Source organism: Prinia subflava, chromosome 17 (assembly GCF_021018805.1).
Source record: "Prinia subflava isolate CZ2003 ecotype Zambia chromosome 17, Cam_Psub_1.2, whole genome shotgun sequence".
NCBI lineage: Eukaryota > Metazoa > Chordata > Aves > Passeriformes > Cisticolidae > Prinia > Prinia subflava.
This window is the reverse complement of record NC_086263.1, coordinates 14251871-14279629: the sequence shown is the minus strand read 5'-3', so window position 1 is coordinate 14279629 and position 27759 is coordinate 14251871. Positions and strand designations below refer to the sequence as shown.

Here is a 27759-nt window from a genome sequence, read left to right as displayed (position 1 = left end):
ATGCAGAAAGTCAGGAGAATTTGGGTTGCATTTCCCTGTTGCCTTCACTCCCACCATTGACAGCCGTGGCCTAAAAATACTCACCCTGGGCTAAAATAACAGGATTGTGAGGCTTGGAATGCAGTCACTGAGCCAAGGCAGGGCAGCAGCCTGGCCAGCCACCTTGGAATGGCAACAGCAGCGGGAAGCAGCTGTGCAGGACACGGGGAGCAGCTTAAACCTTGCTGGTGGATCAGCCAGGCCCAGCTTTAGGAGTCTCACCCTGGCCAGTGCTCAGCTGAGCCCTCTAAGGGGTACAAGCTCAGTGTCCACACAGCTCCCACACTGCAGCCTGTGGGTCCAGGGCGTTGGAAGAGGAGGAAGGCTTTGCAGGATGGGATCTGACAATCACCAAGCTCTCCAGGCAGCAGGGACAACACGCCAGGAAGGCCACCACAGCTGGGGAGGTCACTTCAGCCCTTACCCGGGAAAAGGAGACAACAGAGAGCTGACACCAGAGAACCAGTGTGCACAGGGAAGGTTTATTCTCATCAGTAACACCTGGGAAGTGGTTTGGAGGAACAACAGAGTTGTCAGACTGGGAGGAAAAGCAGTTTTTTTCCTCCTATAAACAAGATGATAGCTGTAAAGAAAACTGAACCACAACAGCTGCTCACAGTGAAGGTCACAGGATTCCTCCAGCTCCACCCGCATGCAAAACCAGCTCTTCCCATTAAATGTAAGAATAAATTCCTTTTCCCTGGGACTAGAGCCAGACCAAGCCCTACTAGCAGCCACTCAAAGGAAAAGAAAAAAACAACAAAATACCCAAACAAAATGTATCTTCTCAATAAAAGGCATAAATCACTTCAGTCCTTGCAAGCACTCTGCTCACAACATCATTCTTGCCCTCCTTCCCCACCCCATACCGTGGGGCTCCAGGGAAAAAGGACCTCAAGACAGCAGCAATACATGTGTGAAAAGGTGACCAGACAGACTGGGAGGGGACACGGGACAGACAGACACTGGGAGCCACCCACCCTCCAGGGAGGGGAAACAGCCCTGCTGCAGCCTCCAGCTGAAACCAGGAGCTTCCCCAGAGCCAGCAGCTCTTTTTCAGGACATCTTCCAGCAAAACACTGCACGGCACGAGGGCCCCTTCCTCGGGGCAGCATCAACACTGTCAGAACAAAGAGGTCGGGCTGAGCTCACCCCTTCTGGCAGCTGGGTGGGTTTCCAAGGAATAACCCCCCAGCCCCCATTTGCTATGGCTGTACCATCCAGCACCCAGACAACCACCCAGATCATCCACAGGGATTATTTTGGATTGGCAAAATCCTGCAGGTGGGTGAGGCTGCCCCCCTGTCCCGAGTGCTGGCACAGTGAGACCACGTGGGGTGCTGGTGACAGGACCAGCCCGGGATGCAGCACCTGAGGCATCTGCAGGACACAGCAGCAGGAAGGGGCTGCTCCCCTCCAGCTCCAGCTGCTCTCAGAGCGTGAGGGGAACCTGACAGCTGGGACAGGCAGAGCTTACTGGGAGCCAGACATGCTTCACTGGGCTCCCAGCAGACACAGCTCACGTGTGTGGCGTGGGCTGCCCTCACCCCGGGTTCAGCAGAGCCTCTGAGCCAAAGGCTCCTTCTGCCAGCACCCACCTCTGCTCAGGCACGTTTTATTCACACAGGAAACTTTTCTTTTTTTTTCTCATAAAGTGCAAGAACCTTGCCTCTTACTGACTAGTCAACTAGAAGCATCGCAGCCCTCACAGCAGGGAGCAGCAGGCAGGGGAGCAACACCCCACGTTCAGGAGCTGCTGACACACGGGTCACTTCAGCAGCAGCTCAGGCTCAGATATGGCCCTGTAGAGCACAAAGCCCATCTCATCAATCTCCTCTTCCGACAGCCCGGAGAACAGGTTGATTTTGGGGTTGAAATAGGAAAGCAGGACTCCTTTCTCCAGGGAGGCCACCAGCTCCTCGAGCACCTGCTGGAACCTGTCAGCAAGGCGCTCCTCTGCCCAGTCCACAGCGGTGTCACTGAGGTGCAGGATGACCTGGGTCACGGGGCTGCCACCCAGTCTGTGCAGGCTGGGCTGGCTCCTGCACACGCCGTTCAGGATGCGGAGGCACAGCTGCCGAGCCCCGGAGTCGCCGGCATCCAGCTCCTTCACCCTCGAGACCTCCGCCCTGTCAAAGCTCTCCAGCCAGAGGTTTTCCACCAGTCCTTCAGGAGGGACAGCCAGCAGAACCTTGTCCTCCATTTCCACCACCGGGAAGAGGGTGATGCTCAGCTCGACCTGATCGTGTTTGACTTCCAGCTTCAGCTCCCGGGAGGCCACCATGGGGTGGATGGCACAGCCCAGCAGGCTGCCGATGGCGGGCCAGTTGATGGAGGCCACCAGCAGCTTGTGCAGGGTCTCGATGAGCACACTGGAAGAGAGGTACCGGCCCACGATGAACCTGTCCCAAGGGCTGCACCCACGAGGGAAATACCCCAGATCGATCCTCTTGATCATCCAGTACTGGGGGTTCCTCACCACGGTGTCCTCCCCCGAGATGAGGCCCCAGAGCCCGGCGTCAAGGACCACGGGGAGCATGAGGTGGATGTGGTCAGCTGCCAGGACCTCGAGGCCATCGAGGAGGGCTCCGCTGAGGAAGAGGCGGCCGAAGGGCAGCTCGGGGCACTTGCTCCGCAGGAAGTTCTGCAGCTGGGTGCTGATGCTCCTGGCCAGCTGCGGGACGAGGGATGCTTGGATCTCGGGCACGGCCAGCCGGCTGCTGTGAGACAGGAGCTTCTCCTGCAGCGTGAGGCAGTGCAGGGGGCTGGACTTGACCTGAGGAGCCCCCAGAGGGGCAGAGCAGCTCCTGGGATCTGTGAGAAGGGAAAGGAGAAGTCACAGCTCTGAGCACATCATCTGAAACCCTCAGCAGCAGAGGGGAAAGGCGTGAGTTGGGTGCCCAGCTCTCAGCCCACCCCTCTTGAGGTGACACTGACCTCAGCAAGGGCCCCCATCGAGCCCACTGATGTTAACAGCACTTCCCAGCCATGCAGAGCCCAAACCAACCCCAAAACCCGACTGCTCCCAGCCTCACTCCTCAGCCAGAGATGGGAACCAGGCAAGGGACTTGCTGCCAGGGTCAGAGAATCACAGAATATGCTGAGTTGGAAAGGACTCAACGAAAATCATCCAGTCCAACTCCTGGCCCTGCACAGACACCCCAGCAATCCCACCCTGTCCCCGAGAGTGTTGTCCAAATGGTCCTGGAGCTCTGGCAGCCTTGGGGCCGTGCCTGTTCCCTGGGGAGCCTGGGCAGTGCCCCAGCACCCTCTGGGGGAAGAACCTTTTTCCTAATATCCAACCTAACCCTCCCTGACACAGCTCCTGCTGTTCCCTCATGTCACTGGTCATCAGAGAGATCAGCCTGCCCCTCCACCTCCTCACACGAGGATCCTACAAACAATCCTGCTCTGGGTCCAGTGTCTCAGAACATGCCCTGGACCGAGCTGGGCCAGTTTCCCACTTGGAAAAACGCCATCTCCATGGGCAGCCGGACAAGGCAGCCTTTGTCTGCAGCAGCTCCTGAGTGCACCTTCCACAGGCAGAGCTGACCCAGAAAACGAGAGCAGCCAACGCTGCTCCAGAGGAAACAAACCCCGGCAGCCCCCGCCCCGCAGCGCTGGCCGGGACACCCCGGGTGTCACCAGAGCTCCTGTTTCCACAGGCATTGCCTAAAAAGGGGCCGTGGCTCGGGAGCCTCCCAGGAGGGCAGGCTCAGTCCGGACACCGAGCTAAAAATACCACAGAGCTCCCAGCCTGCCGGGGCAGCAGCCACCAAGGTGATCCTCTGGACACCAGGAGCCTCACCTGGCACCACAGGCTGAGCTGGAGAGAGCAGAGGCTCGCTGAGGTCTTCCCTTCTCTGCTTTTTGGGGGGTTTTGGTGTTGTCTTGATCAGTGCCAAGTCCTGCCAGCTCTCCTCCAGGGACTTCTGCTCAGCTTTGGGATCGCCCTCATCCCGAGGGCTGGTGGCTCGGTCGATCAGCTGGAGGGAAGGAAAACCCAAGAGGACAAGCTGTGATCTTTGTTTTCCATGAATTATGGGTGACAACAGCCCCTTTGGAGCACACACATAAGGGGACAGCCCCACTCAAGGCTTCTGCTCAGAAAAACACTCAGTTTAGGGGCCATAAATGTGCACATCATCTTCCTGTAGGTTTTACATGGAAAACAGATACCCAAGTACAACTTAAGTCCCAGGTGCGTTTTGGGATGGGATACCATATCCCAAATGCTCCAGGCAAACTGTAACATGGATACATGGTCCCACAGGGTGGGAGCAGGCAGCTCCTATGGCACTTGGCATTTGTGCCATATGCAAGGAACCAGCTCAGGAGCAGACACGGAGCTTTTGGGCACATCTTGCCCCACCACACCGGGCCCAACCCAGCTCTCCTGAGCATCTTCCCGTGCTCTGACCCCCGCCCCAGCCTTACCCTCTTGACGGCCAGCGTGGCGATGGCCAGCACGGCGGCGCCGCTGACGCCCAGCACCAGCCTGGCGTTGGCCAGCAGCACATCGAACACGCTGCCCAGCCCGTCGATGACACTGCCCAGCCCGCCGTTCTCCTGCCGCCTGCCCCGCTGCTGCCAAAACGCCGCCATGGTCGCCCTGCGGAGAACAGGAGTGTCAGCCCGGGCTGCGGGACCTGTCACCCCGGGATAGGCGCAGCCGCAGGGCGGGTTTGGGGAACGAGGGGTTCCGCTGGCCCGCTTTGCTCCGGGATAAAAGCTCCCGCCGCCGCCGCCGGGACGCGTGGGTGCGGCGAGGGAGCAAGGGTCACCCGGGGAAGCGACACCCCAGGGAAGAGAGGGACACCCCAGGGAAGGAAGAGGATTTGGAGGGAAGGAAGGGACACCCCAGCGAACGGGCACCCCCGGGAAGGAAGGGGCATCCCGGAGAAGGAAGGGGCACGCCGGGGAAGGGTCACCCGCTCCTTAGCCGGCCCTACCGCAAAGCCTCGCGGGGCACCGGCGGCGCTGGGGCGGTACCGCGGCCCGCGGGAAGGGAGCGCCCCCGACCCCACTGACCGAGCGGAGGCGGCCCCGGAGGCGGCACCAGAACCGGGACCGAACCGGGACCGGCCCGGGCCCGGCGCTGCCCCCGCGCGCCCCCGCCCCGCACGCACCGCGCGCGCCCCCGCCGCGGCCCCAGCCAATGGGGGCGCGGCGCTGCGTGGCCCCGCCCACGCTCGCGCGGAAGTATCACCCGGCCCCGCCCAATCCCCGCGCGCGTCACGGCCGGGGCGTGTCTGAAGGGGCGGGGCCTGCAGGGGGCGGGGCCTGCAGGGGCGCGGCGCGGCCGCAGGGTCCCCCCGCCCTTCCGCCATGGCGGCCACCGGCGTCCTGCCCTTCGTCCGCGGCGTCGATCTCAGCGGCAATGACTTCAAGGTGCGGGGGAGCGGGAGCGGGAGACAGCCCGGACCACAGGGCCCCACCGGGCTGGGGCCCCGCGGGGTTGTCAGGCCTCCCCCGGGGCGGGGGAATGCCGGCCCCGCCCGGGGTGGGTGATCCGGGGCAGTTTCGGTCCCGACCCCGCCCGGGGCTGGGCGATCCCTGAGCCCCATCGAGCCGCTATGGTTGAGCAGCCCAGCCCACTGGGTTCCAGAGAGACAGGCGATCCCCGAGCCCCCAGCTCCCGCTCCCGTAGGACTGGGCGATCCCAGCTCCAATCCCACAGGACTGGGTCTCCATGGCTCCCAGCTCCAATCCCCTAGGAATGATCGATCCCCTCTGCCAGCTCCCAGTCCCATAGGAGTGGGTGATCCCAGCCCTCTAGTTCCCAGTTTTATGGGACTGGTTGATCCCAATCCCCAGAGTTCCCAGTCCCTTAGGACTTCTCGATCCCAAACCTCCCATGACTACGGAGCATCAATCAGACTGAGGTCCCCAGATCCTCGTCCCATGGCACAGGTGCTTTCCTCACCCTCCTCCTCCTCTGCAGGGCGGATACTTCCCCGAGCATGTGAAGGCGATGACGAGCCTGCGCTGGCTGAAGCTGAACCGCACGGGGCTCTGTTACCTGCCCGAGGAGCTTGCTGCCCTCCAGAAGCTGGTGAGCCCCGTGTTTTGGGATGGAATGGGGCTCCCCTGTCCTGCTGGGGCTGTGGGATCCGAGGGGAGCCTGTTCCCTGCCAGCCTCGTGGCTCAGCAGCAGACTCTCTGGTATCTAATAATAGCACTGAGCTACAATGTGTGGTTGAAATGGGATGCAGGAGCTGCCAGGAGTGGGGCTGGGATGGACTTGCACTCAATTTCACCTTGTTTCCCTAGAAACCCAGATTAAAAACCATGCTTAGATCCTCTGCCCTATAGCAGAAGGGAAGGGTGATGGTCACAATGGAGAGGATCAAGGTTTTGGGGGCTTTTTTTCCTTCTTCTTTGCTAAAGTATATAAAGAGCAGGAGCTGGCAGCTGCCTGGCTTTGTTTTTTGGGTGAGTTGTAGCTCAGTTTGACTTCAGTGGTGTCTGCAGCACATGAGGGACCTCATCCTGTCAGTGTCAGACAAACTCAGTGCTTTAATAGCTGCCACAAGTCCCTGTCCCTGTGCCAGGTGCAGGGAATCCCTCGGAGCCGCGCTCCCGCCAGCCCTGCCAGGTGCTCGGGGGCCACAGCAAGACTGAAATCCTGGCATCCCTCCCACAGCCTGCCAGTGCCTTGTGTTCCTGAGCAGGCAGCAGCCGGGGCTGGTGATGCTCAGAGGAAAACATTTCCCCAGGGAAATTCCTCCTACCCTGCAGTGCCCACGCCTGCCCGTTTCCAGATCACCCAGTGGGAGGCGTTTCCAAGGACTGGGATCTGTTTGCACAGGGACTGTGTGGGCCAGCTCGGTGGCATCCCAGAGCACCCCAAACCTACAGCAGGGCTGAGGTGTCCAGCCAGGGCTACCCCAGGGAATGAGGGATGTGGAGGCAGCGCTGGGCCAGTTTGGGACTGGGAGTGTGCCAGCAGCCCTGTGTGTCCCCACACAAAGTCCCCAGCTCTCCTGGGGTGGAGGAGCCTCCACATCAATGTGGGGGCCCAGCCCTTGCTCTGCACAGCCCCAGCTCCTCTCTCTGCTCACTGGGGCTTGTCTGGGGCTTCCCTGCAGGAACACCTCTCCGTGAGTCACAACAGCCTCACCACGCTCCATGGAGAGCTCTCCGGCCTGCCCTGCCTCCGGGTGAGTGTCCCCTCCTGCCTCGGGGTCCCCAGGCACCTCTGGGGTCTGAGGGCACTCGAGGATCATACCTGGGGGCTCAGCAGGCAGCTGCATTCCTGCCTCTCTCCTCTGTGCAGGCGATTGTGGCTCGTGCAAACAGCCTGAAGAACTCAGGAGTCCCTGATGACATCTTCCAGCTGGATGATCTCTCGGTGCTGGTGGGTGCAGAGTCTCCTCAGCTGATGCAGGAGCCAGCTCAGACTCCTGGATCCCATTCCTGCCCCTTGGTGGCTTCTTGGGAGCACCAGTCCCAAGCCCCTGGGGAAGAGAAGCTGGCTGTTGGCAGGATGACCTCTGGCAATGCCTCCTTTAGAGGCTGATGCCATGGATGGGTTCCCTGGGTTCCCTGTGTGCTGGCCCAGCTCCTGCTGTGCCCCTGGAGATATCCCCAGTCCTCAGGTTTGGGTGGTGGTGGCTGGGTGTGGGGCAGAGAGTGACAGCTCCTTTGTGCTCCCGTTTTCCCAGGACTTGAGCTACAACCAGCTCACAGAGTGTCCCAGGGAGCTGGAGAATGCCAAGAACATGCTGGTCCTTAACCTTGGCCACAACAGGTAGGTCTAGGCTAGGGTGACCACCTGGCTCTCCTGGCCATGGCCACCTCCACTGGTCACACTTTGCTCTGGGTCTTGCTCTCTGCCCCTCCTCGAGGGAGACCCAGGGCTGGTGCAGGTCCTGGGCAATCCTGAATTTCCCCGTATCCCTGCAGCATCGACACCATCCCCAACCAGCTCTTCATCAACCTGACGGACCTGCTCTACCTGGACCTGAGCGACAACAAGCTGGAGAGTCTCCCCCCACAGATGAGGCGCCTGGTGCACCTGCAGACCCTCATCCTCAACAACAACCCCCTCATGCACGCCCAGCTCCGGTAGGGCCCCGCTCCCCAGGCTGGCTCCCGCTCTGGCAGGGCTGGGGATGAGGTTCCTGCTCCATCCTGATGCTCTCTCTGCCCTGTGGCTCTCCTGGCCTGCAGGCAGCTCCCGGCCATGACGGCCCTGCAGACCCTGCACCTCCGCAACACCCAGCGCACGCAGAGCAACCTGCCCACCAGCCTGGAGGGCCTGGTGAACCTGGCAGGTAGGGCAGGAGGGAAGGGTGATGGTCACAACAGAGAGGATCAAGGTTTTGGGGGTCTTTTTCCTTCTCATTTGCTAAAGTGTATAAAGAGCAGGAGCCTGGCTTTGTTTTTCGGGCGACTGAGCCAGGCCTTTGGTGGAGTCGTGGCTCAGCTGGGCTTTGGTGGTGTCCACAGCACATCAGGGACCTCACGCTGTCAGTGTCAGGATCAGGCCAGGGCATGCAGCCCCACAGAGCCCTCCAGGGGCTCTCCCAGCCCCAGGCTGGTGGTGTCACCCCGTTGTCTCTTTCCCCAGACGTGGACCTGTCCTGCAATGACCTCAGCCGTGTCCCCGAGTGTCTCTACACCCTGGGCAGCCTGCGGCGCCTCAACCTCAGCAGCAACCAGATCACAGAGCTGTCCCTCTGCATCGACCAGTGGACCCAGCTGGAGACCCTCAACCTGTCCCGCAACCAGCTCACCTCCTTACCTGTATGTCCCTGCCCTTACCCATCCCTGCTCGTGTCTCCAGGGCTCTCCCTCACCCCATCATCTCCCCCTTCCCCAGTCGGCCATCTGTAAGCTAACCAAGCTGAAGAAGATGTACCTGAACTCCAACAAGCTGGACTTTGACGGGATCCCCTCGGGCATTGGCAAGCTCACCAACCTTGAGGAGTTCATGGCAGCCAACAACAACCTGGAGCTCATCCCTGAGAGCCTGTGCAGGTAAGGAACACACAGCTGGATCTGCAGGAGGGAGCGCAGAGGTTGGGTGGTCACAGGTCCCCCTGGGCTGTCCTGTCACTGTCATCACTGTCCCACAGGTGCTCCAAGCTGAGGAAGTTGGTGCTGAACAAGAACCGCCTGGTGACGCTGCCGGAGGCCATCCACTTCCTGACGGATGTGGAGGTGGGCACCAGTACCCCTCTGCCTCGGGCTGGCTCCACCACAGCCCCAGCACCTCCCTGGGATCCCAGGGCTGTCGGGTGGGCTGCATGAGGTGAGGGCAGGGCAGCTCAGGGCCAACACCTGCAATCTGCCACACGGTTCATCCCAGGCTGGCCGTGGATTTGAGGCTCCTTGCACATCCCCTCACCTCACTGAAGCCTGGGGTGCTCCGGAGGTCTCCATCCCATGCCACACTCAAATGTCCCCATCAGCATGTTCTTTGCTGAGGTCTCTGTGCCCTCCTGGCAGATCCTGGACGTGCGAGAGAACCCCAACCTGGTGATGCCCCCGAAGCCGGCGGATCGCTCCTCGGAGTGGTACAACATCGACTTCTCCCTGCAGAACCAGCTCCGCCTGGCCGGGGCCTCCCCCGCCACCGTGGCGGCCGCCGCCGCCGGTGCGTGTGCAGGGATGGGGACACGCGGCCCCTGCCTTGTCCCTGGCACAGGCTGGGAGATGAGCCGTGCTCCCCAGGGTGCCCCACGGGCCACCTCTCACCCCGTCCCGTGTCCCCAGGGAGCAGCACCAAGGACCCGCTGGCACGCAAGATGCGGCTGCGGCGGCGCAAGGACTCTGCCCAGGATGACCAGGCCAAGCAGGTGCTGAAGGGCATGTCGGACGTGGCCCAGGAGAAGAATAAGAAGATAGAGGTAGGGTCTGAGGTGGGAGAGGGGCCCTCAGGGCATCACAATGTCCCTGGCCTACCTTGGGTGCCAGCAGGGTTCCGGTTGTCCCTAATTTGACCTGTTCTGTCCCACAGGAGAGTGGGGAGGCGAAGGCGCCGGACCTGAAGACACGGCGCTGGGACCAGGGCCTGGAGAAGCCACAGCTGGACTACTCGGAGTTCTTCAGTGAGGACGTGGGGCAGCTGCCCGGCCTCTGTGTCTGGCAGATCGAGAACTTTGTGCCCACGCTGGTGGACGAGGCTTTCCACGGCAAGTTCTACGAAGCCGACTGCTACATCGTGCTCAAGGTACCCGGGGAGGACCAAGGGTCCCCCACATCCCCTGCCCGGAGCTGCAGCCATCCCATCTCACACCTTGTCCTTCCCAGACCTTCCTGGATGAGAACGGTTCCCTGAACTGGGAGATCTACTACTGGATCGGGCAGGAGGCCACGCTGGACAAGAAGGCCTGTTCTGCCATCCACGCCGTCAACCTCCGCAACTACCTGGGGGCCGAGTGCCGCAGCATCCGGGAGGAGATGGGGGATGAAAGTGAAGAGTTCCTTCAGGTGAGGCCGACCCCCAGCTCCCCTGTGGCCCCCGACCCCTCCTGTCCCACCCTCACCCCCTCCCTGCCCCCAGGTCTTCGACAATGACATCTCCTACATCGAGGGCGGCACGGCCAGCGGCTTCTTCACCGTTGAGGACACGCAGTATGTCACCAGGTACAGCTGGGGACACGGGCTGGGGGGATGTGTGGGGCAGGCAGTGCCCCGTGTCCCAGCATGGCTGTCCTTTTCCTCAGGCTCTACCGTGTCTATGGGAAGAAGAACGTCAAGCTGGAGCCGGTGGCACTGAAGGGGACATCGCTGGACCCCCGGTGAGTGGCCAGGGGACAAGAGGGTCCTTGCAGAGGATTCAGCAGGGTCCACATGAGACATTATTGCTGCAGTTCTGTGGTGCAAATGGGCTCTACCAGCACCTTTCTACAAGAATATGGGTTCAAAGCCCCCTTGGTGCCCTGCAGGGACCCCCAGGATGGGGAGGATGCTCAGCACACCCCGTTCTCTCCTGACTCCTCTCACCTCTCTCCACCAGGTTTGTTTTCCTCCTGGACCATGGCCTCGACCTGCTGGTGTGGCGCGGGAGCCAGGCCACACTGAGCAGCACCACCAAGGCCAGGTAGGGCTGGTGGGGTGCCGGGCTGTGGGGAGCCCAGCTGCCACCTCACCTGCTCCCTCTGCAGGCTCTTCGCCGAGAAGATCAACAAGAACGAGCGGAAGGGCAAGGCTGAGATCACGCTGCTCACCCAGGGCCAGGAGACCCCCGAATTCTGGGAGGTGCTGGGGGGGCAGCCCGAGGAGATCCGACCCTGTGTTCCCGATGACTTCCAGCCCCACAAGCCCAAGCTGTACAAGGTGAGGAGCTGCATCCATAGGGCCACCAGCCCCGCTGGGGTCCTGCAAGCCCCACTTACATCTGTCCCATCCCCTCTGCAGGTCGGCCTCGGTCTGGGCTACCTGGAGCTTCCCCAGATCAACTACAAGCTCTCCGTGGAGCACAAGAAGAGGCTGAAGGCTGATCTGATGCCAGAGATGCGCCTGGTAGGATGGGGCGGGGAGGTTCTCCCAGTCTGACCAGTTTCAGAGACTGGTTTCATGCCCTTTTTGCCTCCAGCTGTGCCCTGGGAGAGGGAGGTTCAGCCAGCAGCGCCTGGCTGGGGAATGTTCTGCTGTGTTGGGAGCAGGCAGGGTGTTGTCCAGCTGGGAACACCTGCAGGTGCCTGACCCCCTGCTCCCGTGGTGCCCCCAGCTGCAGAGCCTGCTGGACACCAAGAGCGTGTACATCCTGGACTGCTGGTCCGACGTCTTCATCTGGATCGGGAGGAAATCCTCGCGGCTGGTGCGGGCGGCGGCGCTGAAGCTGAGCCAGGAGCTGTGCACCATGCTGCACCGGCCCAAGCACGCCATGGTCACCAGGAACCTGGAGGGCACCGAGTGCCAGGTAGGGCACGGGGCTCTCAGGTGGGTGCCGGGTGCCTGGGAGGGGGCTGAGGCCGAGGGTCTGTTACCTACTCCCCACTTTACACCGGTGCTCTGGTCTGGTGGACGAGGTGGGGATCGGTCACAGGTTGGACTCGATGGCCTTGGAGGTCTTTTCCAGCCTTGGTGATTGTGTGGTGTAGGTGTTCAAGTCCAAGTTCAAGAACTGGGATGACGTCCTGCGCGTGGATTACACCCGGAACGCCGAGACGGTGCTGCAGGACGGCGGCCTGGCCGGCAAGGTGCGCAAGGACGCCGAGAAGAAGGACCAGATGAAGGCCGACCTCACCGCGCTCTTCCTGCCCCGCCAGCCCCCCATGCCCCTCAGCGAGGTAGGGCTGGGGACCCCCATGGATCCCCCAGGGCGTGGGGCCGGTGCTGAGAGAGGGGCTGGGGGCTGACGGAGCACGTGGGGCCACAGGCGGAGCAGCTGATGGAGGAGTGGAACGAGGACCTGGATGGAATGGAGGGCTTCGTGCTGGAGGGCAAGAAATTCACTCGCCTGCCTGAGGAGGAGTTTGGCCACTTCCACACCCACGACTGCTACGTCTTCCTGTGCAGGTGACACCTGGCTTGTCCCCTCTCAGGGCCACCTTGTCCCCAACCTCCCTGCCCAGTTCTCCCGACTGTCCCATCCCTCCCTGTTCCTGCCCTCAGGTATTGGGTGCCAGTGGAGTATGAGGAGGATGAAGAGAAAAAGAAGAAGGGTGAAGGCAAAGGGGAAGAGGAGGGTGAGGAAGAAGAGGAGGAGAAGCAGCCCGAGGAAGACTCCCAGTGCATCGTCTACTTCTGGCAGGGCCGGGAGGCCTCCAACATGGGCTGGCTCACCTTCACCTTCAGCCTCCAGAAGAAGTTTGAGAGTCACTTCCGTGGCAAGCTGGAGGTGACACAGTTTGGGGGTGACACAGGGGTGCCCCAGCTTTGCCTCTCGTCTTCCCCATCCCCTCTCTGCCCCTCAGGCTGAGACAGGGGACAGCAGCCGAGATGGGAGCTGGCAAGGGGGTGCAGCTGGGGCTTGGAGCTGTTTGGGAAGTCTCTGTGCCCCTTCTGACATCCAGCCCTGTCCAGGTGGTGCGCATGACCCAGCAGCAGGAGAACCCCAAGTTCCTCTCGCACTTCAAGAGGAGGTTTGTGATCCACCGGGGCAAGCGCAAGGACCGGGCCAGCCCTCCCCAGCCCAGCCTGTACCACATCCGCACCAACGGCGGCGCCCTCTGCACCAGGTCAGTGCCCCGGGGCTGCTCCGGGCCACGCAGCACCCACGGGTGCCAGGTCCGGGTGGGATACCTGTGGTGGGCATGGCTGTCGAGTCTCCCACTGATTTGTGCCTCGGGGGCTCCGTCTCCAGGTGCATCCAGATCAACACGGACGCTGCTCTGCTCAACTCTGAGTTCTGCTTCATCCTCAAGGTAGTGCTCATGGCTGGGCGTCCTCAGGGCTGCCTGGGTGCCCTCCTGGGCAGCCCTGACTCCGCTGTCCCCCAGGTGCCCTTTGAGAGCACGGACAACCAGGGCATTGTCTACACCTGGGTGGGCCGGGCGGCCGACCCCGACGAGGCCAAGCTGGCTGAGGACATCATGAACCACATGTTTGATGATTCCTACAGCAAACAGGTGAGCAGGGCTCAGTGCCACCTTGTCTGGGTGACAGTGACCACCCAGGCCACACTCAGCCCTGTTCCTGCCCTTTCAGGTCATCAACGAGGGAGAAGAACCCGAGAACTTCTTCTGGGTGGGCATTGGGGGCCAGAAGCCCTACGATGAAGATGCTGACTACATGAAGCACTCACGGCTCTTCAGGTGGGCACTTGGCCTGGAGGGGGATTCTCCAGTCTGCGTTGCTTCCCTTCCTCCCACAGAGCCCAATCCCCTTGGGAACCAACCAGCCAAAACAGCTGCTTCACCACATCCCTTCCCTCTACATGAGCCAAGTCCCAACAAACTCGTGCCTGATGCTGTCCCTGTCCATGTCCCTGCAGATGCTCCAATGAGAAAGGTTATTTCTCCGTGTCAGAAAAGTGCTCGGATTTCTGCCAGGATGACCTGGCTGATGATGACATCATGCTGCTGGACAACGGGCGGGAGGTGAGCTGGGGGCACGAGGCTGTCCTGGCCCAGATCTTCCAGTGGCTCTGTGAGCTGAGCCCAGCTGCTGATCCTTCCCGCAGGTCTACATGTGGGTGGGCACCCAGACCAGCCAGGTGGAGATCAAGCTGAGCCTCAAGGCCTGCCAGGTAAGACCTCCCTCCATCCTGGGACTCTGTGGGGGAGGATTTGGGCACTTCAATCTCCGCTCAGGGCCCTGATCCGGGTGGTGCAGAGCTCTGGGCTGGAGAACACCATCCCTGGAGGTGGGTGAGGGCCAGGCCCCCACGGCAGTGCTCTGCCCCAGGTCTACATCCAGCACATGCGCTCCAAGGACCCCGCGCATCCCCGCAAGCTCCGGCTGGTGCGGAAAGGCAACGAGCCCTGGCCCTTCACCCGCTGCTTCCACGCCTGGGGCGTGTTCCGCAAGCCGCCCACCTAAGGGACGGGGACACCCGGGGACACCTGGGGGCACCCGGGGACACCCGGAGCTCCAGCCCCGGCACCCCGCGCTGCCACCACTGCCAGGCTCAGCCTGCAGCCACTTCCCCCCGAGCTGGGGCCAGAGGGGGTCACTGGGGCTGTCCCTCTGTCCCCGCTTCTCTCCCAGCACGGGGCCCAGCACAGCCCCTTCCCTTCCTGGGGGAATACAGGGCAGTGTGGGCCCCTGTCACACCCTGCTTGGGGATGCTGCTGCCCCAAACCAGTGCCGAGCTCCCCCTGTGACTGGGGGACAGGAGTGGCTCCCAGTTTGGGTGGGAGGATGCTTTGCTAAGGAGAACTGGGGGGGAGTGAAGGGCTTTCAGCCCTGGGCCTTACAGGTGGTCCCTGCTGTCCTTGGACCCTCAGCAGGGATCAGCCCATCTGGATCATATCAATAAAGCTTGTACTCACCTCGACACTGTCCCAGGCTCTGACTCACTCCCAAACAGGGTCACCCCAACCCTGACTGTGCCCCTCTGCAGCTCAGGGGAACCCCAGCACTCACCTGGCTCCGAGGCTCAGCAAACACCTGCAGCCCAGGCAGTTGATATTAAATGCTTTATTTTCAATATTAAAAACCAGTATTTTTAATTACTAAACAATGCTAAATTCATCTTACCAAAAACGAAACAAAACAAAAAAAAAAAAGATGAGGTGGAGGGGGAGTTCTACCAGGGACGCTACAGCCCCGGCCTCGGCCGGCAGCAACAGAGCCCAAACCCCCCCAGCCACACACGTACCGCGAGAGAGCCCGGGGGCCACAGCTCCCCAAAAGGAGAGGGGCAGGGGCCAGCTGAGCCCCGTGGTGACAGCCACCACAGGCCAGGGGACAGAGCTGGCACCTCCGCAGCCCCCCGGAGGACGAGGCCAGGCTCGGAGCCCAGGGGGGATTTGGCACAGTGAGACCCCCAGGGTGGGGCAGCCCAGCCTGGGGCAGGAGGGGGCTGGGGCAGCCCCATCTGCCCCCCCGCAGCACCAACGTGGAGCAGGAGCAGGAGCCCGTGTGTAATTCCACAGCGTGATCCCATCCCAAACACACCCCGTGGCAGGAATTAGTGTCAGAAAGGAGCAGCAGGCACAGAGCCCAACCTGGAGAATAGCCCTTGGAGAAGCCACTAAGAGAAAAAGGCCACCTGTGACCCCCCAGCGTGCCCCTCCTCGGGCTGCTCAAGGCCTCTGCTGCCCACCTGGGAGCCAGGGGATCCCCGCTGGGCTCCCCTGGGGACAGTCCCTGTGTGGCAGCCAGAGCCTCCTGGCAGGCAGGGAACAGGGCTGTAAACTGCAGGGAGCCGGGCATGTAAACACAGACCAGGGGATGGGGGGGCCGTGCCCGGGGGCTTCTGGCCCCCCACTGCCCCAAGGGACCAAAACCAGGGGGACAAGGGGGGGTCCACAAGCCCCAGCCCTCCCCGTGGAGCCGGGGAAGGAGCAGCATCCCCCAGGAAGGGGGCTCTGGAGCAGGGGACAGTGACACTCGACCGTGTATAAAAAAAGGAACTTATCTTCCCCGGGAAGAGTTTGTGCCCCACGGGGCTCCGGGCAGGGAGGTGTGCGGGGAGTGCCGGAGCCGGGGCGCGGCGGCGGCCGGCGCGGAGGTTAGAGAGGAGAAGAGTCTACGTTATGGGGAGGGGGCGCGGGGGTCCAGTCGAGTCGCGCGTCCCGGGAATCCGAGCACTGAGATGGGTCAGGGAGGCTGGCGGTGCCTGCGGGTGAGGCAGCTCCTCAGAAGGAGAGCTGGGGGGGCTCAGGACAGGCACTGCCCTGCTCCCCGCTCCTCTACAAGCCCCAGGGAGCTCCATCCTCCCGTGAGGGATCAGAGCACGGTGGGGTCCCAGCTCCAAACCCCGCTCCCACCCCAGGAACCACCAGCCCCTCACAGACCTCACTTGATGAGGATCCCCGTGGGCCGGGCCTCGTCCTCGCTGGTGTTCCTCAGGTTCTGCTCCGCTTCCTCCGAGGACCTGGGGCAGAGCAGGGTGAGAGGCACTGCCACGGCCCCTCGGCACCGCTTACCCCCTTCCCACCCCACTCACGGCAGGAAATCCTTCACTTCCTCCACGGTGATGTCCCCGGTGGTGTCCAGCGGGTTCTCCATGCTGCTGTTGGGGGAGTCGATGGGGCCCGGCGAGAAGGCGGCTGGATGCTCCTCAGGGGACCCTGGGGAATCAAGGGACAGGAGGGATTGGGGACAGCCAGGACACAGTGCCAGGCCTGCAGCAGAGCCATGGGACACAGTGTGTGTGCAGGGACAGGGTGGTCACTCACGGTCGCTGTCCGAGGGGGAGTGCTGGCCCTCGGAGCCGCGTGGGACGTGGGTGCCGTTGGCCTGGGGCAGCTTCGGTGTCACCGCTGAGCTGTTGCTGGAAGGAAACGGGGAGAAGTTACAGCCAGAACCAGTGTCATGGGGTGGCTGTACAGGGGTTCCACCACAGCAAAGCCCCCCACGCCCCTGAGACAGCCCACCTGAGGCAGGAGGTGTCCTGGAGCCGGGCGATCTCCAGCCGGCACAGTGGCTCCGTGACGTTCCTGGCGCTCAGCGAGAAGCGCTCGAACTCAGATGGTGAAATTAGGTAGAAACCTACAGGGGAGACAACAAGGAGCCTCAGGGATCCCCCACAGGGCTGCAGGTGAGGTCAGCATCCCACGGACACAGATGTCACCTGGTGTCCTCACCTTGGCCATGCTTGGTGAAGACACAGGAGGCAATGCCACTGATGTCCTCCTTACGGATGCAGCTGTAGTGGACCTGGGGCCGCAGGCTGGGCACGCTGAAGATGTGGATGTCCCCCAGGTTGGTGAGACAGGCCAGGCAGTTTTCCAGCCGCTCCTCAGAGCCAGCGCTGGCCAGGCTCACCAGGGCCACCTTCCGCACCCGGCAGCCCTCGTGGGCTGTCAGCTTGAACTTGGTCTTGGCACTCACTTTGGGCAGCGTGAACACCTGGAGGGGCAAGAGCAGCTGGGCTCAGGGGAGAACAGGAACCTGCAGAGTTTAGGGGGGCACCTTCCCCTTGGATTCACCTAGAACAGGCATAGGAGTGCCCCAAAAACCTGTCACCTCCAGTCCCTGCATGATGAGGACATAAAGAGAGGACATGGGACATGTTGTGTCCCATCTCTACCACAGTGGGACACTGAGCCCCGCGCTCACCTTGAACTGTTCCTCGGAGGAGATGAGCATGGAGTGGCTGCCCTGCATGTCGGGGGCCTTGGCCAGGTCCCGAGACACCTCGTAGGGCTCGGGCAGGGGGTTCCCCCGCCCGTCCAGCACCGCAATGGCCACCACCGGGGCCCGGTGCATCAGCTGGATCTCCTTCCCAAGCACCGCTTCCACCGCCCGCTCCGAGAACTTCTCCTGCGACGGCACCTCCAGGGCGTAGGCGAACACCGACCCCGAGTTGGTCCCTGCCCACATCGTGGGGCCGTGGTGGGCGGCTGTGGGGATGGAGCAGTGTCAGAGACCCCTCCCCACAGACCCAGCTCGGGGGCTTTTCCCAGGGTAGGAGGGAGGTCTCACCGTCACGGAGGAAGGTGTCAGCAAAGTAGAGGCACCGCACGACCCCCGACAGCGAATCATCGGCCGAGCGGGGCTCGATGCGCCGCTGCACCGGCGTCATCTCCACCTCGGGGGGCCCCGCCTGCTCCGCCAGCTGCGCGTTGGCCTCCTGCACCTGGGGAGGGGCACAGCGTCACTCCCTGCTCGGTGGGGACGGGGAGCTGCCATGGCAGCCCTCACTCCCTGCCCACCTTGCTGGAGGGGCTGCTGGCGTTGAGCCTCTTCTTGCCCGACACGCGGCTCTTGCGGATGCGGCGGAAGGACTGACGCAGGGACTTCTTGAGGGACTTCACGCGCGACAGGGGCCCCTCCATGGCCAGCGAGTCGTTGGGGTGCAGCGTACACCTGCAGGCACCGAGGCTGCTCAGCACCCACCACGTCACCCAGGGCATCCCCAGCACCGAGGCCCCCCATACCTGGCCAGCACGGGGTTGCGCCGGTAGTAGTCGAAGAGTCCAAAGCCGTGGCTGGTGCCGAAGGCCACCAGGTTCCACTCGGAGTGGAGGGTGACGGCGGTGACGGCGGCGGGGGGCACGCACTGCACCAGCACGCTGGGCTGGAAGCCGGGGGGGAAGAGGAGGGGCCCGTTCCGAGGGGCCAGCCGGTCGTGGCCCTTCCAGGTGAAGCCCTCACGGTCCTGCAGCAGGTCCACGGTGGCCACGCTGACCGCGTGCTCTGACTTCTCATCGCTCAGCTCCATCACCAGCACCTGCAGGGACGAGCACAGACAGGGGGACACATTGGAACCTGCCCAGCCAGCCAGCCTGCTGCACACTGGGGGTTACACCCAGGGTAGGAGCTGTTCAAAGACAGCCATGGGGGTCTGAAGGGTCTGTAGCCCCTCTCCCGCTATGGGTCTGCACACAGAGAGGTGCTCGGCAGCCCCTGCTCTGTCCTTGCCACCTTACCTGCCCCGCCGTGCCAGCCACCACCATCTTGGCCGTGTACTTGCAGAGCGCGATCTTCTGCACGCCCAGACGCGGGTCATCGCTGTAGGGATCAAAGCAGCCCACCTGCGGGAGGGGACAGCTGAAGGGACAGCCAGGACCCCGCACACAGCTGCGGGACAGCCCCCCCTGCGCCCCCACATCCCTCCACCAAGCGTGGCACACGGGTCACTCCGGGCATCACGCCCAGGAAAAGCCTGTCCCCACGCACGCCCAGCTCTTTCCCCCGTGCTGGGGCAGACCCGCGGGACGGGGCACACAGAACAAGCGTCTCTTGTGTCCCCACAGTGCGTCACACAGCAGCTGTGCCCTGAGCCGGGGGACAGCCCCGGGGCGCAGCCGGGACAGCTCCGGCAGGTGCACCCCCTGTGCCCAGCTCTGGGTTTGGTCCCTCCAGTGCTGGCAGAGCCCGGAGGGTGCTGAGGCCCACGGCAGCGTCACCCTGCCCAGGCGCCCTCACCTTGCGGAACGGAGGCCACTCCTCCTCGCCCGCCTGGTTGAGGCTGTCGTTGTGCTCACAGTCTGTCTGGAAGATGTTGGCGGTGCCCAGCTTGTAGAGGGGCTTCAGGGAGACCCCCGAGGCGTCCCAGAACCGCACCGTGCCGTCCTCGTGCCTGGGCAGGGGGGGTCCTGTCAGCGCGGGGCCCCAACATCTGCCCGGCTAACAAGAGCTGCCTGTGTGCTGGCAGCCACTGTGCCGGGGGGGGACAATGGGGGACAGCGCAGCGGGTGACACACTCGTGCCCAGCCAGAAGGAGAAGGGGTAACCCACTCGAAAAGAGGGAGTAGATGCCACCAACATCCCATCCCACTCCCCCACTGCAGGAACGGGTGGAGAGGTGTCCCCCCTCATTTTGGGTTTCCCAGGCCCCCTCCCTGCTGCCAGCCCACTCACCCGGTGAGGAGAAGCCCCCTCTGCGTGGGCTCCTGGGCCAGGTTCTTTCCCCCATCAATGGGCCAAGCCTGGAGGGAGGGATGGAGGAAGGGATGAAGGCTGCTGGGCCGTGCTGGAAGGGGCTCAGCAGGACCCCTGCCCACCACCCCCATCACTGACCACAGAGGATTGCCGGGGGCTCTGCTGCTCGCCCACACTGACGATCCTCTCCCAGAGCTTGAGGGGCACGTTGGAGACATGGCAGGAGCAGGTGATGGCAGAGGAGTGGAGAGGTGCCAGGTACGGGGCAGGGATGGTGGGCCAGCCCGGCGTCTGCAGGTCGATGGCCACCAGCTCCTCTTCCACCAGCACCACGAGGGCTCGGGGGTTCTCAAAGCCTGGGGAGGGGGGAGATGGCTGCTGCACGTGGAGACCCCCACACCACCACCCGCTCCCCGGGGTGGCCCTGGCAGGACGTACCTCCCTCAGGCACCTCTGCGCTCTGCACGGTGAAGAAGTCAATGACACGGGAGGTGAAGTCCAGCGTGGCCAGGGTCTGGCCCTGCAGCACGCTGACACAGTGCCTGTCACCGTAGCTGGCCCGTGGCATTCCCCCGCTGAAGATGATGAAGGGGTTCCTGGGTGGGATGAAGCAGCTGCCATCAGACCCTGGACCCCCAAGTGCCCCCCGTGCCCATGCCCAGCCCACCCACCTACCCTGGACCCCCAAGTGCCCCCTGTGCCCATGCCCAGCCCACCCACCTACCCTGGACCCCCAAGTGCCCCCTGTGCCCATGCCCAGCCCACCCACCTACCCTGGACCCCCAAGTGCCCCCTGTGCCCATGCCCAGCCCACCCACCTACCCTGACTCGCAGGTTCGCCAGAGGATTTTGCTGATGGCTTTGCAAGGGAACGGCCCTGAAACGCAGACACCGACACTGTGGTTGTAGCACTGGGATGGGGGGATCAGCTCCCAACCCCAGATCTCCCCCAGACCCCCATCCTGTACCGTAGGGGATGGTGGACATGACGGGCTGCTGGGTCCTCTGGCCGGAGCCGCTCGCTGCCCACACCATGTAGCCGCCGTCGCTGTGGGAGCTGACGATGCTCTTCCCGCTCTGCTCCCAGGCCAGGCTCTCCAGCTGCTGCATGGGGGGCACACGGGGGGCTCAGCGCTTGGATGGGGACACACACACAGCCCCACCAGCCCCAGGCCAGCCCCAGTACCTGGTTTCCCAGGAAGAGATGCTGCACAGCTCGAGTGCTCTGCTCCCACAGGACCACCAGCCCACGGCTGTACCCGATCAGGAGCCGGCTGCCATCCCGTGGGTGCTCCTGGATGGACTCCACGGGCCCCAGCGCCTTCCCGCAGCGGTAGTCATCGGGGACACTGCGGGGGACGGGCACACACAGGGGTCAGAGCCGGGCTGGGGGTGCTGGGGATGGGGCACGGGGCCTGCAGGGCTCTCACCTCTGCAGGATCTCATCCGGGAAGAGGGTTTTGTCCTCCAGCAGTGTCAGGGTGGGCAGGGTGACAAAGTACACGGCACCGCCCTCGGTGCCCAGGCAGGCCATGGCACCAGCAGCCATCGGCAGGACCACCGTCACCCGTGTGATGCCAGGAGAGCAGCTGGAGGGGGGAACAGGGGCTGCCTCAGCACTGTATTGGGTCGGGGGAGTGTTAAAAAGACACCAGAACTCCCCTGCTCCATCCCTACATTCCCATCTCCCTGAGTGCAGGAGGACAAGGACACAAGGACAGCCTCAGTGCTGACAGCAATCAGAGCCATTAATCACCCCCGGGGCCCTGCCAGCACCATAAAAACTCCAGAGCTGTTCCCTGCACTCGGCATCTCAGTTGGGATCAGAGGAGCATCCCAGCGTGGAAAACACCGCCACGGAGAGGACCTTGGCCACCGAGAGGACCTTGGCCACCGTCCCACCCGGGCAGGCCGGTGGCTCCCACGCGCCGTTCCCAGCTGGCAGCGGCATCGCCGCGGCCGCAGCCCCGCGGAGGAGCGGCTCCGACCCCCCCAGGAAAGTACTTAGCACTTCCAGACCCTGGGCGTCCCGGGAGGCCGAAGCTGCGGGTCTCCTCCAGGTGGGAGCAGCCCTCCTTCTGGCACACCTCCCACAGGTGCAGCGTGTTATCGTCCAGCAGCGACAGGAGCCAGCCCTGGGGATGGGGGGATGACAGCGGGGTGTGTGAGGCGCTGGGGGGCTGCTGCCAGGTTCCCCACCCAGGGACATCCACGTACCTGGCCGGGAAGGAAGTGCAGCTGGGTGACAGTGGCCGTCTCCTTGTGCAGGCCTGTCAGCTCTACACCCGGTGCGCCATATCTGGGAGGGCCGTCAAAGAAACAACGAGGGTAGAGCCCCCCCTCCCTTCCCCAGTAAACCTCAGGACCCTCTGAATTCCCTCAGGTCACAGTTCTGCCTGCAAACATCAGTTCAGCCCCCTGTCCCCAGGAGAGCCAGGGCACAGCATCCCTGGCTGCACTCCATGCCAGAGCTGGCACCACCATCCCCATCCGGGATCCACCAAACACCTCCAGCTCCAACCAGGACACTCTGAACCAGCCTGGGATCTGCCAAGCACCTCCAGCTCCAACCAGGACACTCTGAACCAGCCTGGGATCTGCCAAACACCTCCAGCTCCAACCAGGACACTCTGAACCAGCCTGGGATCTGCCAAGCACCTCCAGCTCCAACCAGGACACTCTGAACCAGCCTGGGATCCACCAAACACCTCCAGCTCCAACCAGGACACTCTGAACCAGCCTGGGATCTGCCAAGCACCTCCAGCTCCAACCAGGACACTCTGAACCAGCCTGGGATCTGCCAAGCACCTCCACTGGGACACCGCAGGCCAGGCTGGGATCCACCTCCCCACCGGGATGTCCCAGGTCAGGCTGCGGCCACACGGCTGGGTGGGTGTGCGAGAGGCGCCAGAGCCCCGGCACACACCGGCAGCAGGGTGGGGTTCGGCATGCGCCGGCACGGCCGCACTCACCCAACTGGTCCCGGCTCCTTCGGCGACGCCGCTCGGCAGGAACCGCGGCAGGACCCGCGCGGCGGCTCCGGCACCGCACAGAGCACCCGGCCTGGCATCCCCTGCACCCCCAGGCCCGGCCAGCTGCACCCCCAGCCCGGTGTCACCAGCACACGGTGCAGCCACATCAGGCACGCCGTGTGCTGGAGGTCCTTGCCCTGGCTGCCTTCTGGCGCCCTCGGCACAGGGAACCAGCCCGGCGGCTCTGCCCGGCCGGACAGGCAGGAGCTGTCTGGCAGTGCCGGGCACAGCTGAGCCGGCAGAGCCGGGTGACAGCCACGGAGTTGTGGGGAGAGCAGGAAACAAGGCATGGGAACGAAGCAGGGAGCATGCAGAGGGCTCTCCTTGCTCATTTTTGGGTCTTTCCTCACCCAAAATAGTGTCACAAGCTGAGAGCCCTCAGGGCGAGCGGCTCGGGCACACCAGTGTCACCAGCATGTGGGATGGGGCTCCAAGCCCAGGGACCCCCAGCTGCCCCAGGAGACAGTCCCAGGTGCTGGCTGTCCCTCAGTGCCAGGCTGTCTGCAACCAGACCCGCCCAGCCCGGCTGGGGAGCACCCAGGGGTGCCCCCACTAACCAGTAACGCCAGCCAGGCCAGCTCTGGCTGCTGCCTTGCCCGGCCTCAGCTTCCCCAGCACCGCCAACCTCCAGAGGCATCTTTTTGGAGTGAGCTGGATCGGGGCTGTACAGGCACGGGGTACCACGCTGGGTACCGCCCCAAAACCATCCCCGCAGAGGATGCTCAGGGCACCGCATCCCCGCGGCGCCGGGGGGGCTCAGCTGGAACCGGCACCGCGGGCCAGGCGGGCGAGCGGGGCGGGCGAGTGGGGCGGCCGGCGACGTCGCGGCCGGGCTGGCACCCGGGCGGCCCCGGCAGAACAAAACACGCCATCTTTGTGCTCGGGAGGCAGCGAGCCGCCGGCCTGGGGGAGGGGGAGTGCGGCCGCCCCCCACACCCCGACCCCGACCCCGCTGCGGGCGCAGCCGCCCCCGCGCCCCCACCCCGCATTCCTGCGGCGCGGGGCCCCCCGAGCATGGGCCGCATCCAGCCCTGGCCGCCCGCCAGCAGTCCCTCTGAAGTCTCCCTGCACGCTGCCGGCAACAAAGCCCGGCCGGCCCCGCTCGGCGTCCCCCGCTCCGGCCCCCCCACCCGGGCCGGGCTCCGCGCCCCTCTCCGCGGGCTGCGCCGGCCACAGCCCCCGCTGCCCCCCGAGGGCTGCGCGGATGAGGCCAGGATGGACGGAGCCCCCGCGGGAGAAGCGGGGTGACAGCAGGAAGGACCCCCACGGGGGATGTTCCCCCCCGGGATGGCCGAGCCCCTCTCTCCCCCCAGCGCTTTTGGCGAGGCGGGGGTTTCCTGCAGCCGCCCCCTCGCCGCCCGGCCCAGCTGCAGCGCAGCTGGACGGAGCGATGGACGCCAGCCGAGTGGGGGCTGCCGGATGGGCCAGAAGCAGCACGGCCACGTCTCCAAGCATTCTGCGGGATGGGGACAGCCAGAGGAAGGAGCGCAGGAAGGTCCGGGAGGTCCTTACCTCCTGCTCATGTGGGAGGAAAAGGATACAGCTTGACGGCTCCCGCCTTGGTGCCGATGGCCATCACACGCAGGACGGGGTCGTAGGCCAGGGCGCTGGGCTGGCTGGGGAAGCCGTGCTCCACCGTCTGCCATGGGGACAGGCACGTCAGGGTAACTCCCCACCTCTGACACCCCCAAATCTTCCACAGCCCCCCTCACCCCCACTGCTCCCATCCCGCACCAGCCTGAGCATCACGCCTGCGACGGGGCATCACCAAAACGCTGCTCTGTCCCCCGATGCCACCAAGCAGGGCCTTGGGGAGGGGGGACATCACTGCTCACTCAGTTGTTGCCCAGCATCCCAAAACCCAGCCCAACAGCCACACCACGGGCCGGGTCTCACCTTGAAGAAGCCACCCCACCGCCCGCCAGCACTTTGGGGATGGGACCCCCCTGCTCTGAACCCCCGAGGTGAGGACACCCCAGGAGAGGTGAGCGGGACCCCCACTGCGACATCACCGGGCGTCCCCGCTGCGGGCCGGCAGAACCAGGCGAGCGGGACCCGCCAGCGCCAGGGACGTCCCCGCCGGAGCCGCGTGTCGCCCGCGGGCACCTTCCCAAGGAAGTCCCGGCCGTCCGGCGTGCCCGGGCTCGCCGGCTGGGGAGGGGCTGCCCTGGCAGCGGGGGGAAGCGGGGGGCACCCGGCGCCCCGGCCCGCGGTGAGGGGACCGCAGGGCTCCCGAGGGCAGCTCGGCTGAGCAGCGACGGCGCGATCAGACGATACGGAGGCCGCCGGAGCCAGACTGGCCGGATCCTGACCTGCTCCCTTTGTCTGGGGCATCCGAGAGGCGCAGCGGGGCGGCTTTCCGCACCCGCCGGCGGCAGCCGCTGTCACCCCAGCTCCTGCTCCCCTCCCAAGGGACACCTTCAGCAGCGTGAAAACATCCCCAGCCCATCCAAGGCGTCCCGGCCCTTCCAAGTGGGTCCCAACACACCCAAGGGGCGAGGAAGTGGATGCTCGTGGGTGCCGACCCGCGCAGGGTCGCGCTGAATCCCCCCGGGATGCACGCTGCGCTGGAGGAGCCGGGACAGCAGCAGCGCACGGACACCACAGTGATGCTTTAGGCCAGAAACCAACACGATGACACAGGCAGAGATTCCCCAAAAAGCGCTGTCCCAGTTCCCCAGCACTCCCAGACCCAAGGGGGACCCGGCTGAGCCCCCCAGCCGCAGCCCCCGCTCCCGCCCGCAGCGGGGCCGCATCCGGCAGGCTGCGCCGGCCGGCCAAGGCGCGCTCCCGGCCAAATTACAGCAAATCCCAGGCGGATCTGGAGCTCGGGAGGAAAAACAACCCTTAATGGGAGGCAGGTGGGCAGCCGGCGGCCCCAGAGCCGGGACGGCCCGAGAGGGGCTCTCCTCAGTCTCCCCCCAGGACATCCCACTGGCACACGCCCACCCTGGGCACTCCTGCGGGCACGATCCGGCTGCGGAACTGTGCTCCCCAAAAACATGCGGGCTCGGGCTGGGCTGAGCCTTGCACCCCCGCCAGACCCTCCTCAAGCTGGGGGGCGAGGGCTGTGCTGGGCAGCGGCTCTGCCCCTCAGCACTGCACACCCCGACACCTCGCAGCCCGGGGCTCCCTCCGGTGCGCGGCATCGTCCCAGCCGTGAGCTGGGCGAGTGCCCCACAGCAGTGCCAGGATGCTCCGAACGATGGAGGCGGTTTGGGCTCACCCAGGGGCCACTGCCCGTGGTCTCCAACCCCCCGGCCAGGGCAGGGAGGTGGTTCCAATGCCACGGCGCTTCCGGGACAAGGCGCACCAAGTCCCAGGTGGGCACCTGCTGGCACAGCCCGATGTCCCGAGAGAAGGGTCTGGCACCCCAGGGCTTGGGGGGGTCACTCCAGGGTTGTTTGATGAGCTTGGGGGTCTCTCTTACCCAAATGAGGGGGACAAGCGGGAAAACTTGGTACAAGGAGGGGGGCAAGCGCTGACCTCTCATGTCCTCCCAGGCCCCCCAGAGACACATTTTTGGGGTGCCAGAGAACCCCAAGCCCAGGGAGTCATCACCACAGCCCTTCCTGCTGATACAGGGGGTCCAGCCCCCCAGTACCCCACCCCCGGGCAGAGTGCGGTGAGGGGCTGAGCCCCACACGGGGGATGCAGCCAGGGATGCTCTGAGGCCAGACAGGGTGCGGGACCACGCGTCACCCCAAAACGCCCGTGAGCGAGGCCTCGGGGAATCCACGGGACAGGGGGCGTGCGGGAACCCAGGCGCTCCAGGGAACCCCTCCCAAGAGGGGCTGGGGACAGGAATGTCGCGCTGCTGAGGGGGTGGCATCCTCTCCCGGAGTGCCCCCCTGCACCGCACGGGGAGGAGCGCTGCCCCCCGGTCCGCAGCCCGGGGCGCATCCCGCACCCTGGGCTGCCGGTACCCACCCCCGGGGGTGCATCCTCCCGGGGCGGCCCAGCAGCCCGTCCCGGGGTTCCCCGACCAGGCAGCCCTGCCCTTTCTCCGTGCAGCTTCCGCGGGAACGGGGAGGTCCCGGTGCGCCGCTCCCCCGGGGGTTCAGCCGGTCCCGGGGGGCGGTGCCCCGCACGCTGCTCGTCTCCCCGCGGGCAGCATCCCGCCGGGTATCGGAGCCCCGCGCCCCCGGGGGGCTGCCCGCACGCCGCACCCTGCCCGGCACCCCCGGTGCCTCCCGGTGGTCGCCGCCCCCCGGGATCCACCGCCGCGCCCCCCGCTCGCCCCAGAGGCACCTTGCTGAAGGCGAAGAGGTCGTGGCGGAGGCGTTCGCGGTGCGGGTCGGCACCCTGCCGCCGGAACCGAAACTTCATCATGGTTGGGCCGGCGGCGGCGGCGGTGGCGCGGTACCGGGCGGGGCGGCCGCGGCCGGCGGTCCCGGGGCCGGTCCCGGGGCGGCGGTGGCGGTGCTGGGGCCGGGGCGCGGCGCGGGGCGGGGCCGGCAGGGGGCGCGGTGCCGGTGCGGGGTCCCCGGTGCCGGTGCGGGGTCCCGGTGCGCGCGCCCGCCGAGCCCGGGCAGGCACCGCCGCGGCGGGGGCGGGGCGAAACCCTGACCGACAGCTCCGCCAGCCAATCACCGCGCGGCAACACGCGCCGCGCGACGCGGCCCCGCCCACCCGCGCTGCGCCTGCGCCGCCGCTGCAGCCGATGGGATGTGTAGTCGTCCAACTCAACGCCCTCTGCGCTGGGTTTATTTGTATTACTATTTAAATAGTCTCCTTTCGGTGTTTTTCCTCCCTGTGGGCGTGGTGAGGGACAGTGAGGACACCCCAAGCC

General features: G+C 64.6%; 3 protein-coding genes across 4 annotated transcripts; 1 reads left to right on the top strand and 2 right to left on the bottom strand.

The window, feature by feature from the left end:
• Window positions 1–502: 502 nt before the first annotated feature.
• On the bottom strand, window positions 503–5162 carry MIEF2 (mitochondrial elongation factor 2). The gene is made up of 4 exons (XM_063414643.1): window positions 4992–5162; window positions 4477–4651; window positions 3848–4025; window positions 503–2853 (listed from the first exon to the last, which is right to left on the bottom strand). The coding sequence occupies exons 2-4, from the start codon at window positions 4642–4644 to the stop codon at window positions 1808–1810; spliced, it is 1392 nt and encodes a 463-aa protein (XP_063270713.1). The 5' UTR covers window positions 4645–4651; window positions 4992–5162; the 3' UTR covers window positions 503–1807.
• A 117-nt stretch (window positions 5163–5279) lies between these two features.
• Window positions 5280–14935, top strand: FLII (FLII actin remodeling protein). The gene is made up of 30 exons (XM_063414639.1): window positions 5280–5430; window positions 5984–6094; window positions 7131–7202; window positions 7319–7399; window positions 7707–7792; window positions 7948–8109; window positions 8215–8318; window positions 8615–8790; window positions 8867–9024; window positions 9123–9207; window positions 9496–9643; window positions 9763–9896; window positions 10007–10219; window positions 10300–10479; window positions 10553–10635; window positions 10716–10790; window positions 11009–11092; window positions 11157–11328; window positions 11410–11514; window positions 11723–11914; window positions 12096–12284; window positions 12374–12513; window positions 12610–12835; window positions 13021–13175; window positions 13301–13361; window positions 13437–13565; window positions 13645–13751; window positions 13931–14036; window positions 14120–14185; window positions 14344–14935. The coding sequence occupies exons 1-30, from the start codon at window positions 5368–5370 to the stop codon at window positions 14476–14478; spliced, it is 3798 nt and encodes a 1265-aa protein (XP_063270709.1). The 5' UTR covers window positions 5280–5367; the 3' UTR covers window positions 14479–14935.
• Window positions 14936–15063: 128 nt separating this feature from the next.
• On the bottom strand, window positions 15064–27453 carry LLGL1 (LLGL scribble cell polarity complex component 1). Of its 2 annotated transcripts, none has more exons than XM_063414641.1 (23): window positions 27219–27453; window positions 24509–24606; window positions 22153–22234; window positions 21955–22070; window positions 21366–21524; window positions 21122–21284; window positions 20904–21039; window positions 20758–20812; window positions 20374–20531; window positions 20074–20291; window positions 19915–19982; window positions 19480–19633; window positions 18981–19085; window positions 18489–18781; window positions 18264–18417; window positions 18034–18187; window positions 17668–17951; window positions 17193–17457; window positions 16983–17097; window positions 16785–16879; window positions 16553–16676; window positions 16401–16480; window positions 15064–16222 (listed from the first exon to the last, which is right to left on the bottom strand). In XM_063414641.1, the coding sequence occupies exons 1-22, from the start codon at window positions 27297–27299 to the stop codon at window positions 16402–16404; spliced, it is 3156 nt and encodes a 1051-aa protein (XP_063270711.1). In that variant the 5' UTR covers window positions 27300–27453; the 3' UTR covers window positions 15064–16222; window position 16401. The 2 variants fall into 2 exon arrangements, with proteins under 2 accessions (XP_063270711.1, XP_063270710.1); XM_063414640.1 differs by lacking the exon at window positions 27219–27453 and adding an exon at window positions 24864–27196.
• Window positions 27454–27759: the final 306 nt, after the last annotated feature.